This window comes from Delphinapterus leucas, chromosome 1 (assembly GCF_059928025.1).
Source record: "Delphinapterus leucas isolate spDelLeu-1000000601 "Yukka" chromosome 1, BTC_Dleu_Yukka2, whole genome shotgun sequence".
Classification (NCBI taxonomy): Eukaryota; Metazoa; Chordata; class Mammalia; order Artiodactyla; family Monodontidae; genus Delphinapterus; species Delphinapterus leucas.
Window position 1 is genome coordinate 62456325 of NC_143129.1, and position 27980 is coordinate 62484304.

Sequence of the window (27980 nt, forward strand, 5' to 3'; positions counted from 1 at the left end):
AGTGTGAAAATGAGAATGGTTTCATCATCACATCCCCAAACAAGGATGGAACCATGAAGGTGCAAAACAACTCAATCATCATCAACTGTGATGGGTTTTATCTCATCTCCCTGAAGGGCTACTTCTCTCAGGAGCTCAGCCTCAGGCTTCAGTACCGGAAGGGTCGAGAACCCCTCTTCTCCCTGAGCAAGGTCACATCTGTTGACTCTGTCACAGTAGCCAATCTGGCTTTCAAGGACAAAGTCTACCTGGATGTGACCACTCACAGTGCCTCCTGCGAAGACATTCAGGTGAATGGTGGGGAATTGATTCTCATTCATCAAAATCCTGGTGGATTCTGTGTCTACTGAGGACCTGATGGCTGCATCTAAGCCAGGCACCAACATGAATGCCAAACTGGGGGTGGACAGGACACAGATTCTTCCTTGGGAGTGGAGGAGTTATCCCAGCTCAGCCCTCATATATGGCCACTTGAGATGTGACCAGAAGATCACTCCCTCCCCCACTCAGGGATATTTAAATCTTTATTTTATGTACCAATTAACTTTATGTATTTATCCTTATATCTTCTAAATCACCTAGCCCTCATCCCTCAGGATTGCCTCAAGCCTGTTGGCACCTCCAAGAGCGTGAGAAAAATAGGTGCCTCTTCCTCAGGATGTTGTTTCTATTGATCAGGAAATTCTTGTAATACACTTTCATTATTGAAAAAGACACTTGACTACCATGTGCTGGATATTTTACATCTGGTACTGTCAAAATGAAGAAGACCAAGGAGAGGGTTTATGAATCTGCCAAAGGTGGTGGATTGACCCCTGGCAGCCAGAGGTGCCTCTTCAAGATGAAATTGGTTGAAGTTTGCATATTGCCTAAATACCTCTCTCATGTGGCGGAGTTCAAAAGGAAAATCAACTTGTGAACAGCTGTCAGGACAGCTGTCAGGATGAAGATAGCTGGCTAAGGAATACTCTGTGCTTTTTTCTTTCTTTTTCCTCCATTTTGCTTTCCCAGCCTCCAAATGTTCTTGATAGAAATTTCCCTTCAAAGAACCATCTCGGGGATGTGATGCTGTGAAAAATGTAATCAGTGACATAAGGAAAACTGAGAGAAATTTTTCTAAACTGGGAGAGTGAGATAATTTATTGTGAGGGTTATCTTTATCACTCAGGAGAGCTGTGAAACTGGACCTCTCAGAGTAACAGTCACTGGGAATTTAAACTGTCTGGGAAGGAAATCCCATTCTTTGCCACAGAGAGGCGAAGTAGCACATGCCCATCCTCCTGCTTATGCTGAGCTACATACTCAGCCCCACACCTTGTACTCATGGACCACCTTGTCTCAAAAAAAAAAAAAAAAAAAAAATGAAGCAATTCTATGACCAATTGCAACTTTATGTCAAAAAGACATTGAGACGCCATTACATCTTATGAAAAATAATGATCTCTGTCTAGAAACACCATAATATCACATATGATCTCACATTGATAGTTGAGGCTAGAAGGACCAATAATCAGCCAATACCAAGGCTTTCAAGAGAATAAGATCACCTAATGTTTAGTTTAAATATCCCACTTAATGTATCTGGCTTATGGCATTGTGGACAAATGTGATTTTTCTTAATTTCCAGATGATTTGTAAGTTTTCTGTGTCAAAACTTTTACAAATTTGTATTTTTTTATAAAAACTTTTTAGAATAGTAGCAAGTGTTTCCCTGCAGTTTTAAATAGAGTGTGTGACATATCATAGAATATTTCTGGATGATTCTGGGTCATCATAGTAGTTGTACTGTGGTGTGCTGCAGTGATAGCTTCAGGGTCTCCAGAAAGGTGGAAGGCAGTTTGGCCCTACACTAAATGGTCTCAATTACATTTGGATTTTTTTCTTGTCTGTTTGATACAATTATTTTCCATCTCCAATTAAGTGCCTGTCTGTCTCCAGCTATATTCCCACCACTCAGTTTTAATCTGTTATAGGCAGAAGCTAAATCAAAATTCTAAATAAAAAGAAGCTAAATAAAAGAAACTGTGCATAAGGTAAGAGTAACCAAACTCTGAGTGGCTGCCCAGGTACTCACATAATTGTTATAATCCTAGGTAAACATCTATGGAGGGCCTGTTGTAGACCAAGCGTTAGGCTAAATGCTTTACATGAATTGGCCCCCCACCCTTCCCCAAGCCGGCTTGCGGGATCTTAGTTCCTGGCCCAGGGCAGTGAAAGTGCCACGTCCTAACCACTGGACCACCAGGGAACTCCCCTACATGAATTGTTCTGAGCAAGATATTCTATGAGACCCGTCTTGACTACTCAGAGGATTTAAACGTGTGTGTGCGCATGTGTACTTCTTTGTTATTGACTATGTTCTTAAAGTCAAAGTTATTCAGTATTACTTATTCTAAGTAAATGTTTATGAATATAGATAATATTTAAGAAAATGTATGTTTATTTTTTTAAGTTTGGAATTTCTGACGATATTTCTTCTGGACTACACATTCCAAGCCAAAGCTTGTTTTGTGGGTTGGTTGTCTTTGGTGTTACGGCCCCTCCTCACAGGCACCCACTCCCTGTGGGTACACATGGCCTGCTCTTCCCATGCTGGCCTCCTCCAGCCACACAGGGACATTTCTGCCATCCACTAGACTCACTCCCCCAGCTGCCACCCGTCAAAGTATGTGTGTCCTATGTAAATCATTCCTTCAAAGGGATAATTAACCTTTCTCCGAAAACAGTGGAGTTTTGTGGAAATGAAAAGTCAGGAGATTAGAATTCTAATTTTGACTCAGTCACTAACTAGCAAGGGACCTTGGACAACTAATTCCCCATTTTTGGATCCTGCTTTTTTCCTCCCTTGTTGAATGATCATTTTAGAATCTTATGCTCATAATGCTAACTGTGAATGTACGTGGTAAATACCTATGTACTGGTTACTGTGAGTCAATATGTATAATCTTCTCTTTTACTGTATGGAGTTTTTTTTTTTCTCCTACAAACTAACATTTTTCCTCAGCCTTTTTGGTGATTCCTTTGAGGGCAGTTGCCAGTTGTTACTTAGTGACTGTTTAGGGAATGGCTTAAGGGATTCCAGTCTTGATTCAAATTGTAATTAGTTCTTAAGCATACCAGGCAGGTCCCCTATTTTAAACCATAGTTTTGTATTTAGTGCTCTCCTGGCTCTCAGAGAGTATTAATATTAACATTAATAATATAGCTAATAATAATATTGATATTTACAGGGAAACAAATAAAAGATCTCAGAATTCACTACTGGTTAGAGTGTTGAGAGTTTTTATTTATCCTTCTCTTCCTTTCCGTGTTCTGATCAGCTAGTTCCCCGATGAGGGGAGGACAGGGTAAACTTTCTGGTTTCCTGTCTGCCTCCAATTCCAGCCATCCCAGTTGTGTCCAAGGGATGCTTGAGCTGCCAAAGTCCACCTTTGCTTTTGAAAAGACATTCAGTGGAAGTCCGCAGGGCTGCTCTTCATGGTTCAAGAGACTGATTCAAATAGAATTCTACTATGTACTGTTGTCCTTTCCCTTGGGACTTCTTGTCTTGTCTCTAACTGTGGGATGGTCTCTTTGAGTATTATGTCCCCTCTCCTTAGTAGTAATTACATCTGCAGTTTTAAGTAGAGGTCCTAACACTTAATGAGTTTGTGTGCACAAACTGGCCACAGTGATCCCTGTGCCACCTGTGATGGTGTTAACTCTCTCCTTCCTGAATGCTCCTCTTCCCTGACTTTTCTGAACTCACCCCTTTCTGGTCCACTCTTTCCCCCTCTGTTCGCTGCCTGTCTCCATCTCCTTTACCCTTCCTCCTTCTCTACCCATCATTTTTCCAATAACGCTCTATAGAGCTCCATCCTCAGCCCTCTTTCTCTGCAGTGGGGGTCACAGTCTGGCATCCAAGAAGCCACAGTCTGGCTTATGTATGTGTTCAATTTGCTTTTTAAGTTTGAATTTAGTTGCTAACACTTAAACATTGGGGAATTTTTGGCTTCTTTTGACAAAACGATACAAAACAGGAGATCTGGTGATGCTGGGCCCGGTTTTGACATGACAGAAATCATCTCAAGCAGGGTAGCAGCCTCCTTCTTTAGAGGGACTATGCACTCTCCACTTCTCCAGAGTTCCCCCCGTTTCATACAATGTGCAAATGTGCCTATACCAGCTCACTTCACTCACTCACTGCCTGGCCATGGGGCATTTGAGTTGTGATCTCTGTTCCATACACTTGCCAATTTCATTGATTCTTATGACTTCAGCCTCTGCTCATATACTGATATCTAAAATCATTCTCCAGCTCAGATGTCTTGCACTCCAGAGTCAAACTTTCTGTCATCATCTGTGTAATTAGTAATAAATGCCATTCATTGAGTACTCATAGGCCAGACATCGTATTAGCCATTTTATATGAATTGTTTAATTCTATCTTCCTAACAGCTCTTTGCGCTAGGTATTATTATTCCTGTTTTATGTATGAAAAACGGAAACTCTAAGGGGTAAAGTAATTTGCCCAAAGACATGCAGCTTATAAGTGGTGGAGCTCAGAATCAAGACCAGGGATAGTTGACGCCAAAAACCATGCTTTTAGCCACTGCTACCCTGCCTCTGGGAAGCTCCATGTGGAAGTAATGGGCACTTTACTCAGGATGCTCACAAGAGTATGTCCTCCCCCCTCACCAAGCCTGCCCCTCCTCCTGATTCATGATGTTGTTTAAAGACATCATAATCATTGCTGAAGCCAGAAGCCCCAGTGTCATCCTGTTTTCCTCCTTTTCCCAGTCCCCACCCATGAGCCTGTGGGCTATGGCTTCTCCTCATTAACTCTTCTTTAGACTATAGAGATAACCTCTCACCAGGCCTACATGCCTCAGTGAGTTCTCGTTGGATTAAGAAAATGATACACTCTAGTTCAATAAATGAATGAGATGAATGGACAAAATGAAGCAGAGTGCTATGGTGAAAAGCTCATGATGTTTGGAACCTAGTTTTAAATCCTGACTCTGTCATTCTCTAGCTAGGTGACCTTGACAAATTTTTCTTTTTTTTAAACCTCTCTGAATCTTACTTTCTTTATCTGTAAAGAGGGGATATTAACACATACCTTCTGGGTTATTGTGAGCATAAGAGTACCTAACATATTGCCTGGAACATAGTTGTTCTCAATACTCAATAATTATTATTTTTATTTTTTCTGTTGGTTTCTTTATCTTTTTTTATATATTTTTTAAACATCTTTATTGGAGTATAATTGCTTTACAATGGTGTGTTAGTTTCTGCTTTATAACAAAGTGAATCAGCTATACATATACATATATCCCCATATCTCTTCCCTCTTGCGTCTCCCTCCCTCCCACCCTCCCTATCCCACCCCTCTAGGTGGTCACAAAGCACCGAGCTGATCTCCCTGTGCTATGCAGCTGCTTCCCACTAGCTATCTATTTTACATTTGGTAGTGTATATATGTCCATGCCATTCTCTCACTTTGTCCCAGCTTACCCTTCCCCTTCCCCGTGTCCTTAAGTCCATTCTCTAGTTGGTCTGAGTCTTTATTCCCATCCTGCCCCTAGGTTCTTCATGACCATTTTTTTTTTAGATTCCATATATATGTGTTAGCATACGGTATTTATTTTTCTCTTTCTGACTTACTTCACTCTGTATGACAGACAACACCATACACAAAAAAAATTCAAAATGGATTAAAGACCTAAATGTAAGGCCAGATGCTATCAAACTCTTAGAGGAAAACATAGGCAGAACACTCTATGACATAAATCACAGCAAGATCCTTTTTGACCCACCTCCTAGAGAAATGGAAATAAAAACAAAAATAAACAAATGGAACCTAGTGAAACTTAAAAGCTTTTGCACAGCAAAGGAAACCATAAACAAGACGAAAAGACAACCCTCAGAATGGGAGAAAATATTTGCAAATGAAGCAACTGACAAAGGATTAAGCTCCAAAATTTACAAGCAGCTCATGCAGCTCAATATCAGAAAAACAAACAACCCAATCCAAAAATGGGCAGAAGACCTAAATAGACATTTCTCCAAAGAAGATATACAGATTGCCAACAAACACGTGAAAGCATGCTCAACATCATTAATCATTAGAGAAATGCAAATCAAAACTACAATGAGGTATCCCCTCACACCGGTCAGAATGGCCATCATCAGAAAATCTACGGACAATAAATGCTGGAGAGGGTGTGGAGAAAAGGGAACCCTCTTGCACTGTTAGTGGGAATGTGAATTGATACAGCCACTATGAAGAACAGTATGGAGGTTCCTTAAAAAACTAAAAATAGAACTACCATATGACCCAGCAATCGCACTACTGGGCATATACCCTGAGAAAACCATAATTCAAATAGAGTCATGTACCAAAATGTTCGTTGCAGCTCTATTTACAATAGCCAGGACATGGAAGCAACCTGAGTGTCCATCAACAGATGAATGGGTAAAGAAGATGTAGCACATATATACAATGGAATATTACTCAATAATTATTAATTTACAGAAGGCACTCCACAAGGCAGAAAGTGAGTACCAAGTGAATAATGGAATTTATCTGGTTTAGTGATGGGGAAATCACTAAAGCAAATGGAAGAGCCTTGCAGAATTTAGATTGGAGAAGAGGAAAGGAGAACATAGCAGGGGGAGAACAGTGTGTGCAAATGCCTAGAGGTGGAAATTCTCATGGTGTTTTCTGGGGACAAGGAACTTCCATTGTGGTTATGACACTCATTCTCTCATTCCTTTATTTGAGCATATTCTGTTTTCCAGGACAGAAATCTGTGTTTGGTCACGGTTGGAGGTAAGGATTAATGAGTAGTTTGAGGATAAAATATTGGAGGCATTAAAGACATAGCTAAGAATTTTAGATCATATCCTGCAAAGGGAGACAATCAAAGTTTTTGAATAGAAAGAATTTATCATGATTTGCGGGCACAGCCTAAGTTCTTGTCAATATCACTTTTCATTTTGACCCAATTCATAGGAGTACTGTTCTCTGTCAGTTGAAGAAAAGCTTTCAATTACTTCTACTAGAAGAAAATAAGAAAAGGAAATGTCATAAAAGTTTTTAATACTTTTGGCAAAAGGTATACAGAGAACTTCTTATTAAATTCAGAATTAATGTTTAATGAAGACCACAATGGGTGGTTTTTAAAATATTAATTTTATATATATATATATATATATATTTTTTGTGGTACGCGGGCCTCTCACTGCCGTGGCCTCTCCCGTTGCGGAGCACAGGCTCCGGACACGCAGGCTCAGCGGCCATGGCTCACGGGCCCAGCCGTTCCACAGCATGTGGGATCTTCCCAGACCGGGGCATGAACCCGTGTCCCCTGCATTGGCAGGCGGACTCTCAACCACTGCGCCACCAGGGAAGCCCTAATTACATATTTTTTTAAAAGTATTTTCAGATATCAACCTGAGAGATGTTGTGAGCACTAAAGAACAATCCCTGAAGATTTCAACCACTGTGCACATTTATTTGTTTGCGACTTAAATATATCCTGTTTCTAAAATTTAGTTTTTGGGAGTGCTTTGGAATTGCCTATCATCTGTCTATCTGTCTATCTATCTATCATCATTATCATCTAATCTATTACCTATCTATCATCTATCATCTATCTATCTATACTTTTCCCCTGCAATAGCCTCCCTCACAGAGTATGTGGGTAGCCTGGGACTTCCCCAAGAACATCCCTAGTAATTAGTCATGGTGGCTCTTATAGCCACTCATTCAATCCATAATCCATGGGATCAAGACATGGAAGGATATTGTTAAAATTTAAATGTAAATATTACTTAGGAGAGCTGACACATGAAGCCTATTAATGCTTTACCATTACCACTCCCCCCAACAAAAACTGGTCAGATGGTTCATGCCAATCTTGAGGGCATGGGATGTAAGGTCCTTTAGTTCTGACTGATGCCTGGGGGACAACTAGGGTAGCATTCAATCCAGAAGCAAGCAGGGAGTTGCCTTAGGAAGAGAATGTTGAGCTTCCAGGGTATTCTATCATTCTGCTACAGCCCTTCAGAACTCTGGAGCCCCTGTACGTGGGGTGTGGTTAAACATGGGCCTTGACCAGCATTTTGTTTAATGGAACTCATTGACTTTGTTCATCTTCCTATGGTCTGTCTGTGGGAGGTAGCAGAGGAATGCTGGGAGCTGAAACAGACTTTTAGCATTTGGGTTTCCTTGGAGTCATGCCAAGGTTGAGAAAATACTTTTGTGTTCATATACATTCTCTTTATTGCTAATGGATATAAAAGACCTTTATTTTCCTCCTGATTTATTCAGTCTTGACCTTTGGTTTTTGAGGTCTGAGGTTAACAGAACAGTAACCAAAAAAGCAATCTATACTGAAGAAATATAAGCAGGAAATAATTTCTAAAGGTCATTTCAGCCCAGCTCTTTACTTTTATTTGGGATGTACTATTTATTAGTAAGGACATATATCATCTTAGTGATTTTTAAGATATTACAATCTGTATCCTCCCTGTATAATCCATTTTAAGAGTTAACGTTCTATAATCCTATGACAATTCCTTAAGACAACTTGAACCTTTTAATTTATAAAAATCTCATTCACTATTATAAATACACAATAGTCAGACAGTCAACATAAATATATTCTACTCCTACTATATGCCAGGCATTGTACTTGGCACTTAGTGATACCTTTTTTCCTCATGAGAAATGAAAATGAGCCATTATTATTGATCTTTTACTCTCAAACCCCCAATACTTGCTGCTGTTATGTCTATTGTCCATCCCTTTCCTAGCACACATGCATTACCCAGATGCATTATAGAATATTATCGATCAATAAAAACATTGATATAATGTACCACATTATTTGTATATTTTTCATTAAAACTATTTCTATCCCCTTAATCATGTTAATACTATTTTAATCTCTTAAAAATTGATGCAAACACACTTTTTTTAGGTGAGTAATAAAAATTCTCATTTCATTTACAGTTAAAACATTTTATTGGAGGTCAAATACATAGTATTTTCGGAAGAGCAGATATTTGAAAGTTCAAAATAATTTTGTCTCTGAATTTTCATTTTTAGAGTGTTGAATTCATAAGATAAGGAGACCAGAGACAGAGTTAGTAGATTTCTTGTATAGCATTCCTTATATGATTGATGTCATTTTATCCATTCATCCACAGATAATTATTGAATTCCTACTTTGTGTTACTGTGTGCCTACTATGCTAGGTACTCAAAATGTAAAGACAAACACAGAATCATTTCTTTCCATGAAGTATTGAGGGTAGTGCATAGTATTAACTGGAGTGAGGAGAAGCTAGATACCAGATAAGATATCAGGATATCAGTAAGAAACTGAGTGTTGATGACTATAAAGAAAGGAATGGATCTGAAAGATATCAGGAACAAAAAACTAATAGGACCTGTTGATTGGTAGGATGTGAGTGGTAGATTTAGTGGTGAGGAATTCATTTCCTCATTCATTAAAACCACTGTTGTTTTGAGAGTCATGAAAAAATAAGAAACAACAAACAACGAAGAGAAGATGAGAGTGCTATGAGAAAAAAAAATAGTGGGGTTATTTACTTTAAATTGGGGAGAGACCTTGTTGAGGAGATGCCATTTAACTCAAGATCTGAAAATTTGAAGAAACCAGCTGTTTGAAGCAAAACATGTTAGCAGGGGCCAATGAGGTGGGAGTGAATGGTGGAAAAAGGAAGTTAAAAAATTAGTCACATCTATGACCATGTGACCAACTTTGGAAATGAGAACTATAATAGTTATGAGTATTTTTCCTTATTTTGATATGACCATATTTATGCACACATTAACCACTCTTTTCCTTCCACTTTCCCGTTCCTCTGTCACATCTACTATAACATGTGTTCATGGTGTTAACTTTACATCTTAGTGTGACTCAGCTGGAAGAGGAATAGAACATCATCCAAAGATGGATAAGTGAACTTTGTATCTTATTTGTGGGAGAGAGTTAACATGTTTTTGGTTGCACAAGGGATAGCTGTATCATTGGTAGAAGCATCATTTTGCTATTGTCTTTATTTGGAAGTTAAGTATGATTAAAAGATACTGTGTTGACAGGGGTGAACTGTGGTGGGTTCATATTAGTACAAGTTAGCTAAGGTTGAAGTATAATTCCTAGGATTCTTTTCCCTGTACAGGGAGAAGTTTGCATGAAATTTAGAAGGTGGAAATGAAGGAGCAGCCATTTTTATACTTGAGAGGTTGGAGACATTGTGGCAACTGACACCCATTGGTGCTGATCTGCCAGGTCACCATGTTACTGTGAGGCAACACCCGAACTCACAGCTTATCTACCTCCTTCCAGATCTCCTTCCTTGGCTTCTCCAAGTCCTGGACCATATACTTGTGCAGCTCTGTGGTAAAGGGATCTAATTTCTCCTGCAGATTACCGGTGTCCTTAAAGTTGGTGGTGTCCAATGACAGATGTGGATTCCAGCTTGTCTTCCTGGGTCTAGTGTTCAAGAGAAAGTGATAGCATGGAGAAGAGGCAAGGAAGTACCAATATATAAGATAACAGGAGTCCTTGAAGAAGAAAACCAATTTTAAAAAAAAAACAGAAAAAGTGCTAAAAACTATAGTTTAAAAAACTGTTCTGAAATCAAAATGATTTGAAACCACATATTGCATGCATGGGAATACTGACCCTCAATGACCAATACCAAGACATAGTGAAATTACTGAATTTAAAAAAAGGGAAATCATTTAATAGGCACCTTGGCAAAAATGTTATCACCAGACTCTTTGAGACCAACACTCTATTAGTTTCCTATTTCTACCGTAAAAGATTACCAGAAACTAATGGGTTTAAAACAACCGAAACTTGTTCTCTTACAGTTCTAGAGACGACAGTCTGAAATGAATCTTACAGGGCTAAGATCAAGATGTCAGCAGGGCTGGCTCCTTCTGGAGGTTCTCAGGGAGAATCCATTTCTTTGTGTTTTCCAGCTTCTAGAGACCGTTCTCATTCCTTGGTCAATAGCCCTGCCTCACCTCACATTTTCTCTCCTTGCTTCAGTCAACGCTTTGCCTTCTTTCTTTTTTGTAGTCAGATCTACCTCTGCTTCTCTCTCATAAGGATATTTGTGATTGCATTTAGGGTCCATCTGGATAATCCAGGGTAACCTCCCTATCTCAAGACTCTAAATCACATCTGTAAAATCCCCTTTGCCATAAAAGGTAACACACACAGTCTCCAGGTATTAGGATATGGGTATCTTTGATGGGGGCTGGGGGAGGCATTATGCAGCCTACCACAAACACTTACACAAACAGCCAGAAGAAAATGGAAAACATTTAAAATACTCAAGGAAAGAAAATACAAGATAAAAATTTTATATCCAGCAAAAATAACATTCAGATATAATGGGTATAGATAAATTGCTTTCAACTTTTAAGAGCTCAGGAGATATTGTTCCCATAAACCCTTCCTGAAGAATCTATTAGAAAATGAGCTATAATAAATAGATAGACATTGACCTAAGGACTTGGCGGTGATCATGAAACACCTAGTTTTCATAAAGATAAGACTTGGAAGGAAGAGATTATAGTGTATAATGGCTACATTGTCTGACAACATAATATAACTTTAAAGTGTGTAAGGGAGATGGGGAGGGTATATTAAAAATATGTTTTAAACTGTTCTTAGTAGCCATATAGATGGTCATATTAGTACAGCTATTCTGAAACTGTGTTGTGTATAATGTGGAATAAAATTAACGTACAATCATCATTTAAGGATTAGCTCAAAGAAAACTCCCCTTTAAGTCCTCCTTTAATTCCACTAGGAAGAAGAAATCTTTTCCGTTCTTTGAATTCCCATTATACATTATAAAATTCTTTTATGATACATTTAAAAAAAAATTATTATGGTGATTTGAAGCAAGTCTTTTTCTCAGGCACTACAGTGATGAATTTCTATACCTGATACAGTGCTAAGCATATAAGGTTGGCCAGTGAATAATTTTTTGTGAATAAATAAATGATTTATCTCAAACTTAGCAGGTACAGAGATAAAACATGGGTATTACTAATAAAATTCTCATACTGGGTCCACATTTCTTTTTTCCCAAAGTGTTGTGAAGGATAGAGTATCTTCATTAATAATGTCTGCTCACTAAATAGTGAAATGTTCCTTCTATAAGCCAAGGTCCTGCCCTCTAGTTATTTGTTGTTGTTTAGATTGGTAGTATGGAAATAGCTTCCTAAGGACCCATACTTTTATTGTTTTCTGAAGGTAGTTCATTCCTATGGGTATAATTTGTTAGACAAGCCTCATAAACCATAATTACCCACAAAAAAGTAATCCCACCTTTGTTAATCACCTGCCCACACCTTCTTTATAGCTGTAGAATTCATTCTGAGTCTGTAGCCTAGCCACCTGCTTACAAGCAGAAGATACTTGTAAGAGGAGACTTCTGCCAGTTGCTCTTAGACGAGAAAAAAAAGCATGACTTTCTTCTGGCTTGGCTGACTTCCCTGTTAATTTAGTGTTAGTTGAAAACATATCTCATTTGGCATGCAACAGGAGTCTTGCTGGAAGAGGAATAAATATCTAGCTAAGGAGACTGGAGAAAAAATAGTATCCCAAGCTAAGTCTAGACGAGCAGACAGTTGAGTCTAGATCCACATTCCATTGAATTAATGTTCTTCCCATAAAGTTAAATAGACAGGAAACTCTCTCAAATTGCAGTAAGTCATGCTCTTCATAAGACTTTTGCCAGAAATTCTCAAGTGGCTAAGTGGCAGGCAGCACAATGTATGCTATAATTCCCTAAATAAAAGCTTCCTTCTTAGGAGGGCTGAGATGGCCCTTGGGACCATCAAGAAAGGGAAGGGAATGCAGTGAAGGAAAAGCAAAAATAAAGCAGGCATGGAGAAGACAATCAAGGAAGGGACAATATAAATGTCCTTCAAAAACAAAGATTTACAATAGAGGTTTATTAAACTTGAGGTTTACAATAGAGGTTTATTATTACTTCAATTCAATTTATTTGAACAAGTATTTGTTCAGTTTCTTTCACCAGGTGCCTGACACTGTAGGTGTTCTGGAGAATCCGAGAGAGATAGAAAGGAAGTAGAATAATATGATTGGTATAAACCCAAAATTTGGAATCAAAGGAGGCTTGACTTCAAGTTGGGATTTTACCATCACTTACCAGCTGTGTCCTTTGGCTAATTACTTAATTGTAGGTCCCCTATTCATTGCCTTCCCTGCTCCACCACTGTACAAATAGGGATAATGAAACATATCTCACTGGATTGTTGTGAGGGTGAAATGGAGCACTAAGCACAGTTCAGTTCTCGACATTTTCAAGATATTTAATAATCTTTAGTCACTACTTGTAGAGTCTTATTTAACAGAAACCAAAGACATAAGAGCCTCTAAAAGAAGTAGAGAGAAAATTTTGTGGGTTTGCAAGAAAGATGAATAAGATAAATGGAATATTTTGCATCATTAGCAAATGGTGCAGACTTTATGATTTGTATGAAGTAGTAGGCCTGATGGTTTTTATTTTATTATTGAAACTTCTATGGGCTTAAGAAAGTTTTAAAAAAGGCAAACTTAGCATTTTACAGATGAGAAAACTAAGGTTTACAATAGCAGAGACTACTAGCTAATTGACAAAACTGTTTCCTTTTCTCTCTGCCTCCTACTTGCAATACTCTATGCTCTTCTCCTATATACTGGCTGGATATTGATCTCCAGCGAAACTTTGAAGCCTTCTTCAGCCTGGGTCTGTAACTGACTGCATGAAATAGTCTCTTTCCTGTCTCTCGTTATCAATCAGAAACACCTTTTTGGCCTACATACACAAGCAATTTCCACTGCTTTAAGTTATTGAGAGTCTAGGATTTTTTTTTTTTTTCAGTAACTAGGATTGCTCAGCTAAAACAGTTGGAGAGAATAAGAAATTGACTATATATAGAACAACTCACAGAGCCATATTTAAAATCTCAGAGCATCAAGGAATCAGATCGTAAATCTACCTTTATCATTTTTTACACCTGTTGTACCTCTAGACATAGCTTGAAACTTGTGAAACTGTTGGTCTGGTTCCTAACTATACTGGGATTAATGCGTATTGGTGGGGAATAATCCTGTTTATATTTGTATTAAAAATACAATTGGTCAAATGTAAGCTTTACATCACTTCTGTAATTTGGTGACAATTGCTTTTGTGTACTTTCTAATGTCGTTGTACAGGTTAAATCAAGCAATATGGCAGTACTACAAACATTATTCCTCAGAAGTCTAAATATGTTATACAACAATTTAAAAAGTCTTGCATACAAAGAGCAGTAGGGTCTTCACATCAATTATTTTCCAAGGGGCTTTTCCTACTTTAAAATCATAGAATCATGGTTATGATGTTAACAACTAATTTTCATGGAGCTCATATCTTGCCATGCACTGTTTTAGGCGCCTGGAGTATAACCTTATTCACCACTACCCCAAAGAGACCTTAGACTCCACATCTCTGTTCAAAAGAGATTATAAATGACTCACCTGGAGTTTTTACAAACAAAAAAGTCTCTAGATTCCTCGCAGTAGTGATCAAGGAGAGAGATGAAAACTTCACCACTGACTTGTCTGGTTTAATTCATGACCTATGCTTTATTTGCAAGTCAACAGTTAAGGTATCCTTTGTAACCTAGCCAGTCTGGTGTACTAGAATAAGAGATGTACTTAAGGTAAGACCCTTGGGTTCCAGAATAAAGTCTGCCACACACGTCACAACCCTGGGCCTTAGATCTGTAATTTCTCGTCCTAATTCTTATTGTCAAGAAGTTCTAAATCTATGGGATGGATAAATCTGTCAGTATAATCTCTAAAACTTCTGAATCTAACACTCTACTAGAGGACCAGCCATATTTAAGGGGAAAAGGTACCACCAGCACTGCCACCAGCACCACTACCATCAGTGTTGTCATACATCTACAGGCAATGGGATAGTATGGTGGCTAGAAACAGATGCGAAAGCCAGATGACCTCTTTGAACCTTGGTTTTACCATTCATTAGCTGTGTGACCTTGGGCAAAATACTAGACTATGCCTCAGTTTGTTCATCTGTAAAATAAGGAGGAGAGTAATAGTTACTTCACAGAATCATTGAGGAGATTAAGTTATTTCATGTATGTAAAACATTTAGAAGAGTGCCTGGCGTATAATAAGCACTGATTACATGCTAGCTATTATTGTTATGGTTTTAGGGTAACTTATGGCACTGGGGAAAATATAAGGCCACTGAGGTCGCATATTGCTGTCACCTCTCTCTGTATATAAAGAGCATGGTCATAGGTGGCCAAAAAGCATGGATATTTTGACTCTCTGTGGGTGAGGGCTTTTAAACATGAGGAAGTATTGCTAACATTCTGATTCTTAAGTTGGATAGGGGGTAATGAGTGTTTTATTACTGTGTTCCATAATGTACATATTATTTTGCATGCATCAAATATTTCATCAAAAACAATAGGATTTGTGAAGTCTTATTTATGGATTTATATAAAATTATATAAATGGATGTGCATATGTAATATGAATGGTTTTATAACATTTAAAAACTCATGGGACAAGCACTCTGATTACCTCAGTTGTAGAGTGACATTCAAAGAGCTGAGTTAAATGCAACGTTGGCTTGCTTTGCCCAGAAAATGAGACTGAGTGGGGATGAGCCATATCAAATACAATGGTAAGTGGGTGAGATTTGTCTTTGATGCCAGCAAGATCCTTATCTTTACTCTTTTATGCTCCTGGTCTCACATTCTATCCTTATCAAATCACACTTTTGGGCCACCATCACCTATCGCCTGGTTTTATTCAACACCTCCTAATAGGTCCCCTTGCCACCAATCAAGTCTCCTCCAATCCTGGCTCTACCCCGCATGTAAGAGGTCCTTTTGAAAATACAACTTTGACCAGGTCACTTCTTGGCTTGAAACTCTTGGATGAGTCTCCAATGCCCTCAAGGTAGAATTAACATGGAATGACATAGCAAAGACTACTAATTCCCCTTAATATTGTTTTCTCCTTCTTCCTTACTAACAGAACCTTGATTTTGTTAGGGAGAGCAATTGTGCTCAACTAAGAAACTACATTTCCAAGCACTCCTTACAGATAGGAATGGTTGTATGACTAAATTCTGGCCAGTGAGATACAAGCCAAAATGTCAAGTGTGGCATCTCGAAAAGCTCCACCAAAAGGAAACTAACTCAGGGGGACTGTAACCTGTTGCTTTTTCTCTCTCCTTCCATCTCCTTGACTGAAAGAAATAGTGGCTCAAGCTGAAGTGGCCATCGTGAGACCTTGAAATGGTCTTGTGGAGAGGGGTCCTGCCATAAAGATGGCAGAACTGAAAGTAAGAATGAGCTGAAATCTTTGATGGTTCCTCCATCATGGAAATAGTTTGGACTGTCTACTTCTGGATTTGTTTTGCATGAGAGAAAAATAACCCACTATCTTATTTAAACGGTGTTTTGGTGACTGCCATTTCTCACATCCATACATAATTTCTAAATGATATTCGTGTCTTAAGGTCTGGTATCTATCTCTTCAGCCTCATGTTCTACCCACTTTTGTCCTCAACCCTCAAAGACCTATATCTAAAGCATAATAAATTAGTTTCAGTTCCTTAAGCCTGTTTTCTAATCTCTCTGCCTAAAATGCTTTCTTCCCTCCCTTTGACTAGTTTAATGTCTACTCTTCATTCTAGTCTTAATTATCACTTATTCCAGGAAAGCTTCCTTTTCATTCTAAGTCTAAACAGTTATCCTTCCTACCCATTTCCATTAAATCCTATACCTTCTATCCTGTCTGGTATCAACTATAATTGATAAATTGCTTACCTGCTTCCTTTACTGGGTCTCAGGGTCAGTGATAGCAAGAACTGTGTCATGTCTACAGTTTTATCTCTAATATCTACTGCAATCCTTGTACCTTACAGCCAGTCAGTAAATGTGTGGTGACTAGTGAATGAATGAATGAATGAATGAATGAATTCATACCAAAATGAAAATTATGGATTTATCTGCATGAGCTTCTTCTAATAGGGCTATTTTCCTGTAAAAAGAGGTCAGAGTGTAACTCCTATGAAAGAAGTGGGTGGTCCTTTTGGTTCCCCTGATGTCACATGATATAGCCTTTTGTTCCACAGAAGCAAGAGAAAATAGCAGATTTCCACTTTTGTCTATGACTTGCCTTTATCAATATGCACTCCTCACTCTTCCTCCTTCTCCTCTTTTCCCACATACCGTGGCTTAGAGGAAAATTCAATCAAGGATGGTTATTTCTTCAGGGAAAATATCATCTCTAATTTAAACCAAACAAAACCCAAGGGATTGGTCTGGCTCTTTTGAGGTTGAGTAATGGGTTTAGAGGAGAATGTCACCATGTGCCAAATATTGCACTGATACCGCCAACTCTTCGCATAAATTTGACTTTTTTTCCCCAGCTTTTGTTACACTTTCATGATCTTTTTTTCCTTTCTGAATAGATAATAATTTGCCAAATGTTAACTTGCCTTGGGGTCTGTGTCTATGGAGAGACTGAAACCTGGCTGGAAGTATTTGTTTGCCAAGAGTGAATTACACTGCTTATGATTTTCTTGAATAATTTTGTGTTTAAAATAACTAACACAAAATTGTTACTTAAAACAAGTCAAGTTCCCCAACACAAAGATGAACAAAAACTTAAGGAAATCCCACAACATGAAACTTAGTATTGGCAAAAGAAGTCATTGTAAGTTGGAGCTCCCCGAGACGTCTTCATGGATGTGGTAAGCTGTAGATGAATATTAAGATTTCTGATTGAGTAGCAGAAAAAATAAAAATGCTAGGCAGCTTGCCCTGCAACTTGCAATCTTTGTGGATCCTAACAGGCAGAAAACTTCTATTGCCAAGAAGAGTTACAAAACCTAGACATTTCTCAAGGCTTTGGAAAAAAGTCAAGAATTACTCCACAGTGCAATAAACAGGATGAGAAGCCAGAATAAACCAGAATAAGGACATCTGTCATTTGTGGCTGTCCAAAGTCTTTTAAATAGACTCTATACTTTGATTGTTCTCCTGTTATGATTCCCACCTTTGTTGCATAGGATGGTGCTGGCATGTAATCTAGATTCCACCAATCAGACATGTAACTTTGGAGTAAATAATGTAAGGAAAAGGGCTGGGTGCAGGTGGCAGTGGCTTGGTTCTGGGACCAATGTTGAAAGTGCTGTTCTGTGGTGAAGTTCTGGGAGGAGTTTTTGGAAACTCAGCCATAAGTTTATTTCTCTGGACCCTTGAGCTACCTAATATCCCATAATAAATTCCTTTTCTGCTTAAACTAGCTATTGATAGTTTTTGCAACTAAGAGACCTAGCTGACATTCTGTTGCCTCTTGATAACATTTGTGGGTCTTGGCTTTAGAATTGCCCTTCATCCCTCACTGGTTATCGAGTGGATCACATGAAGTTGAAGCAGTAGAGTCACCATGTATAACTCATGATATAAGCAGAGTATGAGTTCATTGCCTCCCTCCATCCCTTTAATGTTTCTTCAGAGGAGGTACTCTTTCCTATTCTCCTATGAAAACTCTAGTGGATCCCAAGGCTTTTATGTTCAGGAGGTAGGGTTGCTTCAAGTAACAAACACAGTCTGAAGTCGGTAATTAGAATATCCAGGAGGAGATATTAAACAGATATCAAAATGTGATTTAATGGCTTATCTCCTCCTACTCCTGGATCAGCCTGTCTCAGCCTGGAAGCTTCTAGTAGGGAAGGGGAACGTGGTTGGCTGCTTCTCCATCTCCCTATCGATACTCTCATCCTTCCCCAACCTGCTGGTCTGGGAGTGTAAAAGGGATAGAAAAAGCATCAGTTGAACCGACCAAATAGAGTCAGTTTATATATGGCAGCTGTTGAAAGCAGAGTCTTTCATGAAGCACTTTGGTGGCTCTTAGGAAGCCAAGATCAAGTCTCTCAGACTTCAAGTTCCCTTGTCCTGAGAAGACACTTCCCTAATCTAGATGGTTACTTGTGCCTCCTGTAGTTTCTGGTAGTCCGGCTTTCATCTCCAACTTTTTGCTGGGGTTCTGCTGCCTCTTTAGGAGGCTGTATAGGACAAGCACCCAAGATGAGCTCTCACATCTGGTTCCCATCAATATCGCTTGCCCTGACAAACTCTAGTAGTGTTGGCTAATCTCAATGTAACAGTACTTCCCCTGTCCTTGCCACCAGAGCAGTTGGCTCATATTTTGAGTTGATATTCTCTGGGTGGACATTAGACTGCACACCCTTATGACCTATAGAGGTCACATGTTAAGCTCTTTCAGTGGCCCCGTGGAAGCCCACACCCCTCTTATGAGGGAGATGAAGGGGCATGTATCTCTTTCTAACATCTTGTTATAGAAATAAAGGACAGGTAAATGTTTTGTTAAAGATAAAATTCTTTCAACATCAAACTAAATTCAGCAAACATATGTGCAGTGAGTAGCGAGTTAGGCCCTGGGGATGCCAAAATAAATAAAATATACTACTTCCTCCCCATGTAGAAGATTTATAATTGCAAACAAGAAATTGCAAAATGGCATGTGCCAGGGAGAAATGGTGGTATAAATCACTCTGCTGGAATGATTTGGTCAGCGGAGTAGATACTTAAGGAATGAGTAATGACATAAAGAGAGAGTATACCACACAAACTCAATGGGAAATGTCTGGATGTATGAGTGACATGGGAAACTTTGAAATTGAGAGAGAAGATTATGCTAGGAATCCGGCTCATTGAAGGGAGAGTTTCCCTTTCATTTGCTACAGAGAAGTTTTAGATTTTACACTTCGAGTGACATCTAGGAGGCTCATGGCTTCAGATATCTGCATACTTTGTTCACCTTTAGGTGTCTACATAAGTTTGAGAACATATACTGAGAACATCAGAAAATACAAACAAGACTTTTGCTTCTCTAAAATTCTCACAGGGAAAATAGAAAACAAGCACAAGGAATTTCTTAATGAGTAGAAGTAGTTTCCTTGGATCTGAATAAATTAACAATAGAAGAAATTCTCCAGGTTATATTCTCTGGTCACAGTATAATAAGGTGAGAAATAGTTATTAGTAATACTTTATTGCTATTACTTTTATTGATGTAAGAATTCAAATGAATAACAGGAATACCATATGGAAAATGTTTAAAAATCTCCAATATAACCACTAAAATAAGACATAAGCCAATTACTTAATAACAGACCTTGGAGTAAATAACAAAAATTAGAAATCTTCGTAATACAGAAAGTCTTGGGGATGGAGTCACAGAAATACTCAGAGGTCAATTCATAGTTGTCAATGCTTTCACTGTTAAAAAAAATAAAGAGCAAATAAACAAATAAAGCATTTACCTTGATTATATAGGGGAAAAAAGCACATTAAAAGTCCTAAGAAAACAAGCAGAAATGAAGTAAAACAAAAGCTGAAAAAATTAATTGTTAAGAAAAAAATGTTGGGACTTCCCTAGTGGTCCAGTGGTAAAGAATCCACCTTCCAATGCAGGGGACGTGGGTTCGATCCCTGGTCAGGGAACAAAGATCCTACGTGCCACAGGGGAACTAAGATCCTACATGCCACAGGGCAACTAACCCTGCATGCCACAACTACTGAGCTCGCGTGCCTCAACTAGAGAGTCCATGTGCTGCAAACTACAGAGCCCACATGCTCTGGAACCCGCACGCCAGAACTACAGAGCCCATGTGCCCTAGAGCCTGCAAGCCACAAGTAGAGAAGAGAAAAAACCCACAGGTCACAACTGGAGACAAGCCTGCGTGCTGCAACGAAGAGCCCACGTGCCACAACGAAAGATCCTGCATGCCTCAATGAAGATCCCATGTGCTGCAACTAAGACCCGACGCAGCCAAAAATAAATAAATAAATTTTTAAAAAAGAAAAAAATGTTAAAAGCAGAACCAACAACCCCAAGAGCTATAATTACACTTAGAAGACTGCAGATTTTATCAAGGAAAGAAAATGGAAGAAAAGGAAGAAGAAAAAGGAAGAAAAGCAGAAAAAACAACGTGGAAGAGACTGTTAGCAAGGGTTCCCTGAACCAAGAGGGAGGAAACCTGTCCAAGGGGACGGTGGCAGAGTCTCAGCATTGCAGGGCAGATGACACAGGTAATCAGAAGGCCAAAGCAGAGCTTCCAGCCTTTTTGCCAATTAGGGACCCTTCTCAGGCAGGCACCGAGAATAAGGGGCTCCACCTGAGACAAAGACAAAGAGAGAGAAGGAATGGCAACGGCCCCTCAGGGTGAACCCCACACATTGGGGAGTGATGATGTTCTGTTATCTTTTCCATTTCTTCTCCGGTAGTTGATGGTCTGGATCATGAGAGGCCCCTACTGTGCTCCTCAGAGTTGGGAGTGAGGAGAGTGAGATTTAACACAGGGAACAGTTGAACACCATTTAACACGGTGGGAGGCGGGGGCTGTCCTTACTCCTGGGACTGGGACTCACCGCTGTAGCTGCAGTGAGAAGTCAGGAAGCTCCACCAGGTGGGTGACCAAACAGAGGAATGCTGTGTCCATCATCCCAAACGCCTCAGTGCTTATATCCCCACAACGCTGGGGCCTGTCGGGTGCTGGATCACTGCGTCCAGTTGCCACCACTGTCTTGAAACACTCATGTCTCAGGACCATACTCCCCAGACAGAGCTGCCGCAGGAAGATGGCCTTGCCTCCCTTCTGCCTTCCAAGTTTCACAGGAGAGCCCAGGCAGAAGCTCAGTCATATCCAGGACCTCAGCTGAGAAAGAGTCTGGGAAATGTGGTCTATAGTTCTTCAGATTACCAACCAATCCAAACCCAACCAAACCACAGAAGGGGGTTGGAAACCAATGTCAAGTGCTGATGATGGTATTCAGCACAATGTGTCTAGATGTAGGTTTCCTTTCATTGACCTTGTTTGGGGCCTCAATCTGAGAGTAGATGTCGTTTATCTATTCTGGAAAATTCTCAGCCATTATGAACTCAAATGTTGCCTGACTTCTCTGGGTTCCCACTTTCTCCTGGTTTTTGGCCTCTGAAGATTCATCATTACTTTCTCTCTGTTGACTCACTGAAAAAAAAAAAAAAAAGTCTTTTTTGGGGGGAGTAATTTACCCAAAATGTTAGGTTGTTTTCAACCTTTCATTTGGACTCTACTGAATAATATAAGTAATAAAAATGTCCTGAGATAAAATCTAATGTAGGTTTTATCACATGCTTAGTTTTCCCCCCTTCAACAATGAAAGTTTATTAAAGAAAAGCCAGGAGCTGAGGGACCATGGGGTTTATGGGGCTGTCTTTATGGTTTTTGTAGAGGCCAGGGCTGATCCACACTTGCTGGCTGAGGTTAACTATCAGGTCCAGCAAGGACGCTTTTGGACAGTGTTTAGTTAAAGCTAAATTTCGTAGAAATTGGTCTATGGCATACGTCAAAGCTTATTTCTCATTAAAGAGGAAAGCAGGTAATGGAACATCAGTTCTCAGTGACAGGGGAGAGAAGCAGCTTCTAACTCTCTTGGTGGTGTGGTTCAAGAGTGGCACGGACAATTCAGAGCCCTCGCCCTAGAGTTGCTAGACATGAACCATTAATTGGACATAACAGGTAATATTTCTGAGAAGGAAGCAATGAGCAAACTGACCTGCAGCAAATAGACAACATAAATAACAAGATTTTATTCCTCAAGAGGCCACATTAGGGAAGAGGTGCAAAACAGCTTCCAATAGGGGTTACTTGATGGGGTTCAGAAAACATTACTCTGAAACATGGTGCCTTGACATCATTGAATATCGGAAGCTAGAAAAAAATAGAGACCTGACAGGTGCAGGGAGAATTCTGAATGTCCCCTTCTCCCCTGAAGCAGCACTTTCTATACCTGCAGGAAAAAAGGATTCTTATTTCCAAAGATGGAGGGATGCTAAGAGGAATCCAGAGGAACATGTCTTGCTAAGTTTCCCAGTTTACTACCTTTAGCTCATATCCCTTTGTTCTATCATGTTTTTCCATGACTTCCCACTCTTCATCAAACCTAGTATAGAAACACTCAGGCTTAACTATTTCTTCAGGTTTTTATTTCCCTATAGAGGCTCCAGAGTCATGTAAAACTTACATTAAATAAATATGTATGACTTTTCTCCTGTTAATCTGTCTTTGTCAGTTTAATTTTCAGGCCCAGCCAAGGAACCTAATACTTTTTCCTCCCCTCCACTTAACTGGAGACACTCCTGCAGCAGTTCATAAACATGCAATTAAAAATAACTTTTTCCCCTCACTGCAGGGCCATAATGTACTCCAGGAAGAGAAAGGAAGTCTGTTCCCTAGTACCTGAACTCCTTACGTGCATTCTCTCACAGCTAGCAGGGGCACAGAGAACATGGTGACAAAGCCTCCTTGAGAGCAGAACCCACAGATACTTTCTACCTTTCCTCCGGGTCAGGGATATATGTGTTCCACTAGATTCTGGCCATCCAGTTAAAGTGGCAAGGCATCCTAGCTGTTGATCTGGCTAAAGGCTAATGCTGGGGCCCAGGTCATGGCTGCTCTGGGCCTGAATCTTGTATGAGGCACAGATGTGTAGAAGGGAGACGTAGTTCACTGATGCACAGCTGCGCTTACTCAATCCCCTCCAAGCTTTCTCCGCCACATTACAGTGTGCTCATTAAAATATGCAGTTGTCCGGCCGCTACCCTGTTTAAAATCCTTCAATGACTCCTTCATTACCTTCAGAGTAAACCCAAATCTGTTATAGAAGATCGTTCATGATCTCAGCCAATGGTTACTTCCCCACTCCAACTATTCGAAACATTTTGGTTTCCCATGACTATATTTCATTGTTCCCAGTGTCTGGTCAGAGTAGACCATGCCCTGGGTCTCCCAAGATGAATCAATGAATTCTCTGCCCAAGGACTTTTGGGCTTGAGGGGAGAGAGAGACAGAGAGAGAGAGGAGGAGGAGAGAGAGTGAGAGAGAAGGAGAGAGAGAGAGGGAAAGATCAGTTAGACCATCTCTGGTAGTAAAAGTTGCAAGAGGTCAAACTCAAGTGTTGGCTGGTGACCATGTTTTACCCCAATGTGGAGAAGACCACTCAGCAATGAGAGAGGATGAGATCCATGGGCAGAGAAATGTGAAAGAGACTGAAAGGGAGTCCTAGCAGCATTGAGTACCCAGCTCCAGTTGGGTTTTATTACATTGTTGACCTGGCTAACTCCTTATCCTTAAGAGTTGTGTGTGAGACATTTCACAAAAATAAGGACATGAGTTTCTGGTCTCCAGTGAGGGTGCCATAAAAAACATGCCATGTGGAGCACTTTCTTCAGTTAGGTCTGCTTGGAATAGCATTTGCTGAAGGACTGAAGACATCCAGTTATTTCTAGATTGCCCTTGACTCAAAAACATGCCTGAAGAAAATTTTTAAACATTTTTTTTTTATTTCTTGAGACATTTATTTACTTTGTAAAAAAAACATTTTGAGGCTAGTTCTTCTCAGCAACTAAGACAAGATCCTGAGCTTTATGAAAATACCTGGTAACTTGAATTTGAAAAAGGTAACGTGTTGGAGCATTCAGTGGAAAAAAACTGCCCCCTAGGTACAAGTCCAGGCTAGCGATGTTTGGAATGCAAGAAAGAATCTAAGGAATTAAATTAGAACTCATTATTATCTGCAGAGCATGTCTTTTAGGCTTTGGGATTGAGCAAGTTTGTGCTGTTTGAAGTTGAGATGTGGAAACATGCACCCAAGAAATTTCCCTTTTGTTGTTAGCACAAGTCAATACCTGGGAAGCTGGTCGAGAAGAGGTGCAGTGAGGTGTGTGCCCTGTGATGACTCCTTCCTTTTCATTCACAAGAACCTGGCTCCGCTCTCCCCACCTCAGGGCAGGAGGTGACTGAAGAGTCTGTACAAGGCCAGCAAAGTCAGGCAGAAAGTCCATGATGTAGCTCCACACACTGCAGCTGAGAAGGGAACCACTAGTTCAGTAAAACCAAAACTGAGAGAGAAGTGGGCAAAGGGAGAGGAGAGGAGCGGAGTGCTGGATCAGTGTAATAGGATGTTCATAGCTGGGTCTTCAAACTGGAGTCCCCCCGAACCTACAGGTACACCAGAGATTAAGGAGAACATGCTGGGTTGTCCTTTCTGGACTTTCTTTATTAAAAAGAAAAAAAAAAATCCTTCTCAGACTTTACATAACAAGGAACCCAAAAAAGGGAAGGGGGTAGGTTTGGTACTTGCAAAGCCTCCTTTAATTAGGCACAAGTCAGTGTTCCACTGGCATATTTTGCACGATTTCAAGAAGAATCATTATTCCAAGTCCTCAGGGTGGTAGAATTACCTTGGCACCAAACCCCAGGGGTCTACTCCAAGCCCCTGCATCTCTCCAGGAGCAGGAACCCAGCCTGGATCTCCTGGTATTAGGGAGGCAGGACCTTATGGGACCACTAAAGAATCCGGCAGTTGGGGGAATAAAGGCAGGTCAACAAAGGTTTGAGGGTGGGACAGGGCTCTGATGCGTGAAAGGAGGAGTCTGGATACGTTTCTGAGCCCAAGCCTCCCGCCTTTGCCTGGCTAATCCAGCAAGTAGCTGCAGCTCCTCAGGAGTGTGCCCAGTGAAAGAAGTAGATATTTGGTTTCACTTTTTAAAGTAATCACAACTTAGAGAAACTGGCAGAGATAACATCCCTCCAGAGCTTCTGCTTTGATGATGCAATTGGGGCTGGGAGGGAGCAGCTGTGATGCAAATAGCTTGGGCCAGCCCAGGAGGAATCTCTGGTGGGTGGAAGTCTTTTGGTTAGGAAAAAAAGTGGCATCCTTGCCCAGTGGGAGGAACAGGCAGCTCAGACTTGCTTTCTTGAATCCACCCACTGAATGGAGACACAGCTGCAAGGGATGAAATCCACTTTCCTGATCAGTCTGCTCCTCTGATTTTAAGGAGTAGATTTTTTCCTCCCCGCCTCTGTGGAAGGGTCCTTTAACCACCTGTAGCAAAGGATAAAATAACTTGTTCTTCTCAGGACAGAAAATTGATCCTCCAGATCTGTGCCAGCACCTTTATTTCACACAGCTGATTTGTGACCTACCTGGAAAATCAGGAAGCTGCAGCTCACAGGAGGCTCACCGTTAAAGAAAGTAGAAGGCAGCCCAGGCTAAACAAACAAATGCCAGCCCTTAAACTGCTTGTGCAGGAATTGAAGAACAGACTTCCTCAGGGGGTTATTCTGTCCTTCTGTGTCAAAACAGAACTGCTGACTTCAGCGAAAAAGACACATGCTTTGCAAGATCATTTCCAGTACTGATGACAGAGTTACGTTGGTCCGCAGGGCCTCATACTTTCATTTACTTAATTTATAAATCACACCCTGCCTTCTTCTCCCTCAAAAAAAAAAAAAAAATTGTGGTAGCATATTACAAAAGCAAACAAAATGAGCATCCATGTGATCACAACAGAAACAAGGTAAGACAGGTAGAGGGACATGTTTGGTTAGAAAATATGCCAAAAGGAAAATCAATATTATTTCCGTGAATTGTGCATTCAAGTAGCCAAAAGAAAGAGCCAAGTAGCCAAAGAAACAAGGAAGGAAGGTGTATGATCAAGCCACTCAAGATGGCTTTTCTCTTGCTCTCTGTACCAACCCCCCGGGGACCAGTGCCTGCTTCACCTATACCCTATTTACAATGGCTGACCTTCCTACGTACTTGCCCCAGACCCCAGCTAGTGATTGTTCTAATCAAAGGGGTGGGGCATGTCCCTCTGCTAGTTTCCCTGGTAACTGAAGAGCCAACCTGATTTCAATTCCCACTCTAATTGGCAATCTTCCCTTCCTCCCAGGAGGGAAGCCTGCTGCCATGACCTGCCGGCCGCTGTGGGAAGTCGCTCCAGGACCTTGCTTCAAACGTGTAAGCTCCCCAACCATGAAACCGTTGATGTCTCTGTTGCTGACTCTGGGCTTTCTTCCGTCTTAAAGTTGGACAAGTCCAGGCTTTGTAGGCGTGCTGACTGCAGCCCAACAGGAGGAAATAGGGAAGGGAGGAACCAACACTTACTGAATACCTCGCTCTTCTATCCTTGTGCTGGGCACTTATCTTATTTCCTCCAGTTCTTAGCACAGCCCTAGGAGAGATACTGTTTCCTCTATTTTACAAATGAGGACAGAGAGATTAAATACATCAGTCCAGGATTGCAGGACTAGTAGATGGGATTAGGATACAACTTTTTTTTTTTTTTTTTTTCTGTGGTACGCGGGCTTCTCACTGCTGTGGCCTCCCCCGCCGCAGAGCACAGGCTCCGGACGCGCAGGCCCAGTGGCCATGGCCCACGGGCCCAGCCGCTCTGCGGCACGCGGGATCCACCCGGACCGGGGCAGGAGCCCACGTCCCCCGCATCGGCAGGCGGACTCTCAACCACTGCGCCACCAGGGAAGCCCCGGATACAACTTTTTTTTCCATGCTCAGTGAGGATCCGGGAAGACAGTGAGGCCCAGTGCTTAAGAGTATGTTCTAAAGAGCCAGCCACCTGGGTTCAAGTCCTGCCACCATCAAGTACTACCTGTGTGCCTTCCCACACATTCTTTAACCTCTTCCTGCCCCATCTCTGAAATGGGGATAAAGAGGATTGCATGAAGAAATCTATAAAGCAAGTACTAGTATTTGGAATATAGTTAATGCTCAAAAACTGGTAGGAGTGGGTGGGGTACTGCGTTTTGTTTTGTTTTTATTTATTTAAAATTTTTTTTATTTTTTTTTTTAGTTCCTGGATTTCTGCCTTAGTCTATTCAGACGTCTCTAACAGAAAACCATAGACTGGGTGGCTTATAAACATCAGAAATTTATTTCTTACACTTTTGAAGGCTGGGAGGTTCAAGATTGAGGCACTGGCAGATTCCATGTTTGGTGTGGACTTCTGGTGCACAGACAGCTGTTTTCTC

At 40.4% G+C, this 27980-nt stretch overlaps 2 protein-coding genes and 1 long non-coding RNA gene across 4 annotated transcripts in view; 2 read left to right on the plus strand and 1 right to left on the minus strand.

The window, feature by feature from the left end:
- The window catches only part of TNFSF4 (TNF superfamily member 4), a 48668-nt gene extending 26832 nt beyond the window's left edge, over positions 1 to 21836 (plus strand). The window contains exon 3 of the mRNA XM_022565234.2: positions 1 to 21836. Coding sequence (XP_022420942.1) covers positions 1 to 350 — 350 coding nt within the window. The 3' untranslated portion in view covers positions 351 to 21836.
- LOC111170262 (uncharacterized) lies at positions 13024 to 27680 on the minus strand. 2 transcript variants are annotated; one of them, XR_016393127.1, is made up of 3 exons: positions 26136 to 27680; positions 24836 to 26034; positions 13024 to 22136 (listed from the first exon to the last, which is right to left on the minus strand). It is a non-coding gene; the product is annotated as an uncharacterized LOC111170262 (long non-coding RNA). The 2 variants fall into 2 exon arrangements; XR_004022717.2 differs by having other exon boundaries at positions 13024 to 20385; positions 26136 to 27679.
- Positions 24168 to 27980, plus strand: part of TNFSF18 (TNF superfamily member 18) — a 121646-nt gene continuing 117833 nt past the window's right edge. Inside the window, exon 1 of the mRNA XM_089911030.1 lies at positions 24168 to 26952. Coding sequence (XP_089767156.1) covers positions 26902 to 26952 — 51 coding nt within the window. The 5' untranslated portion in view covers positions 24168 to 26901. The remainder of the gene's footprint in view (positions 26953 to 27980) is intronic.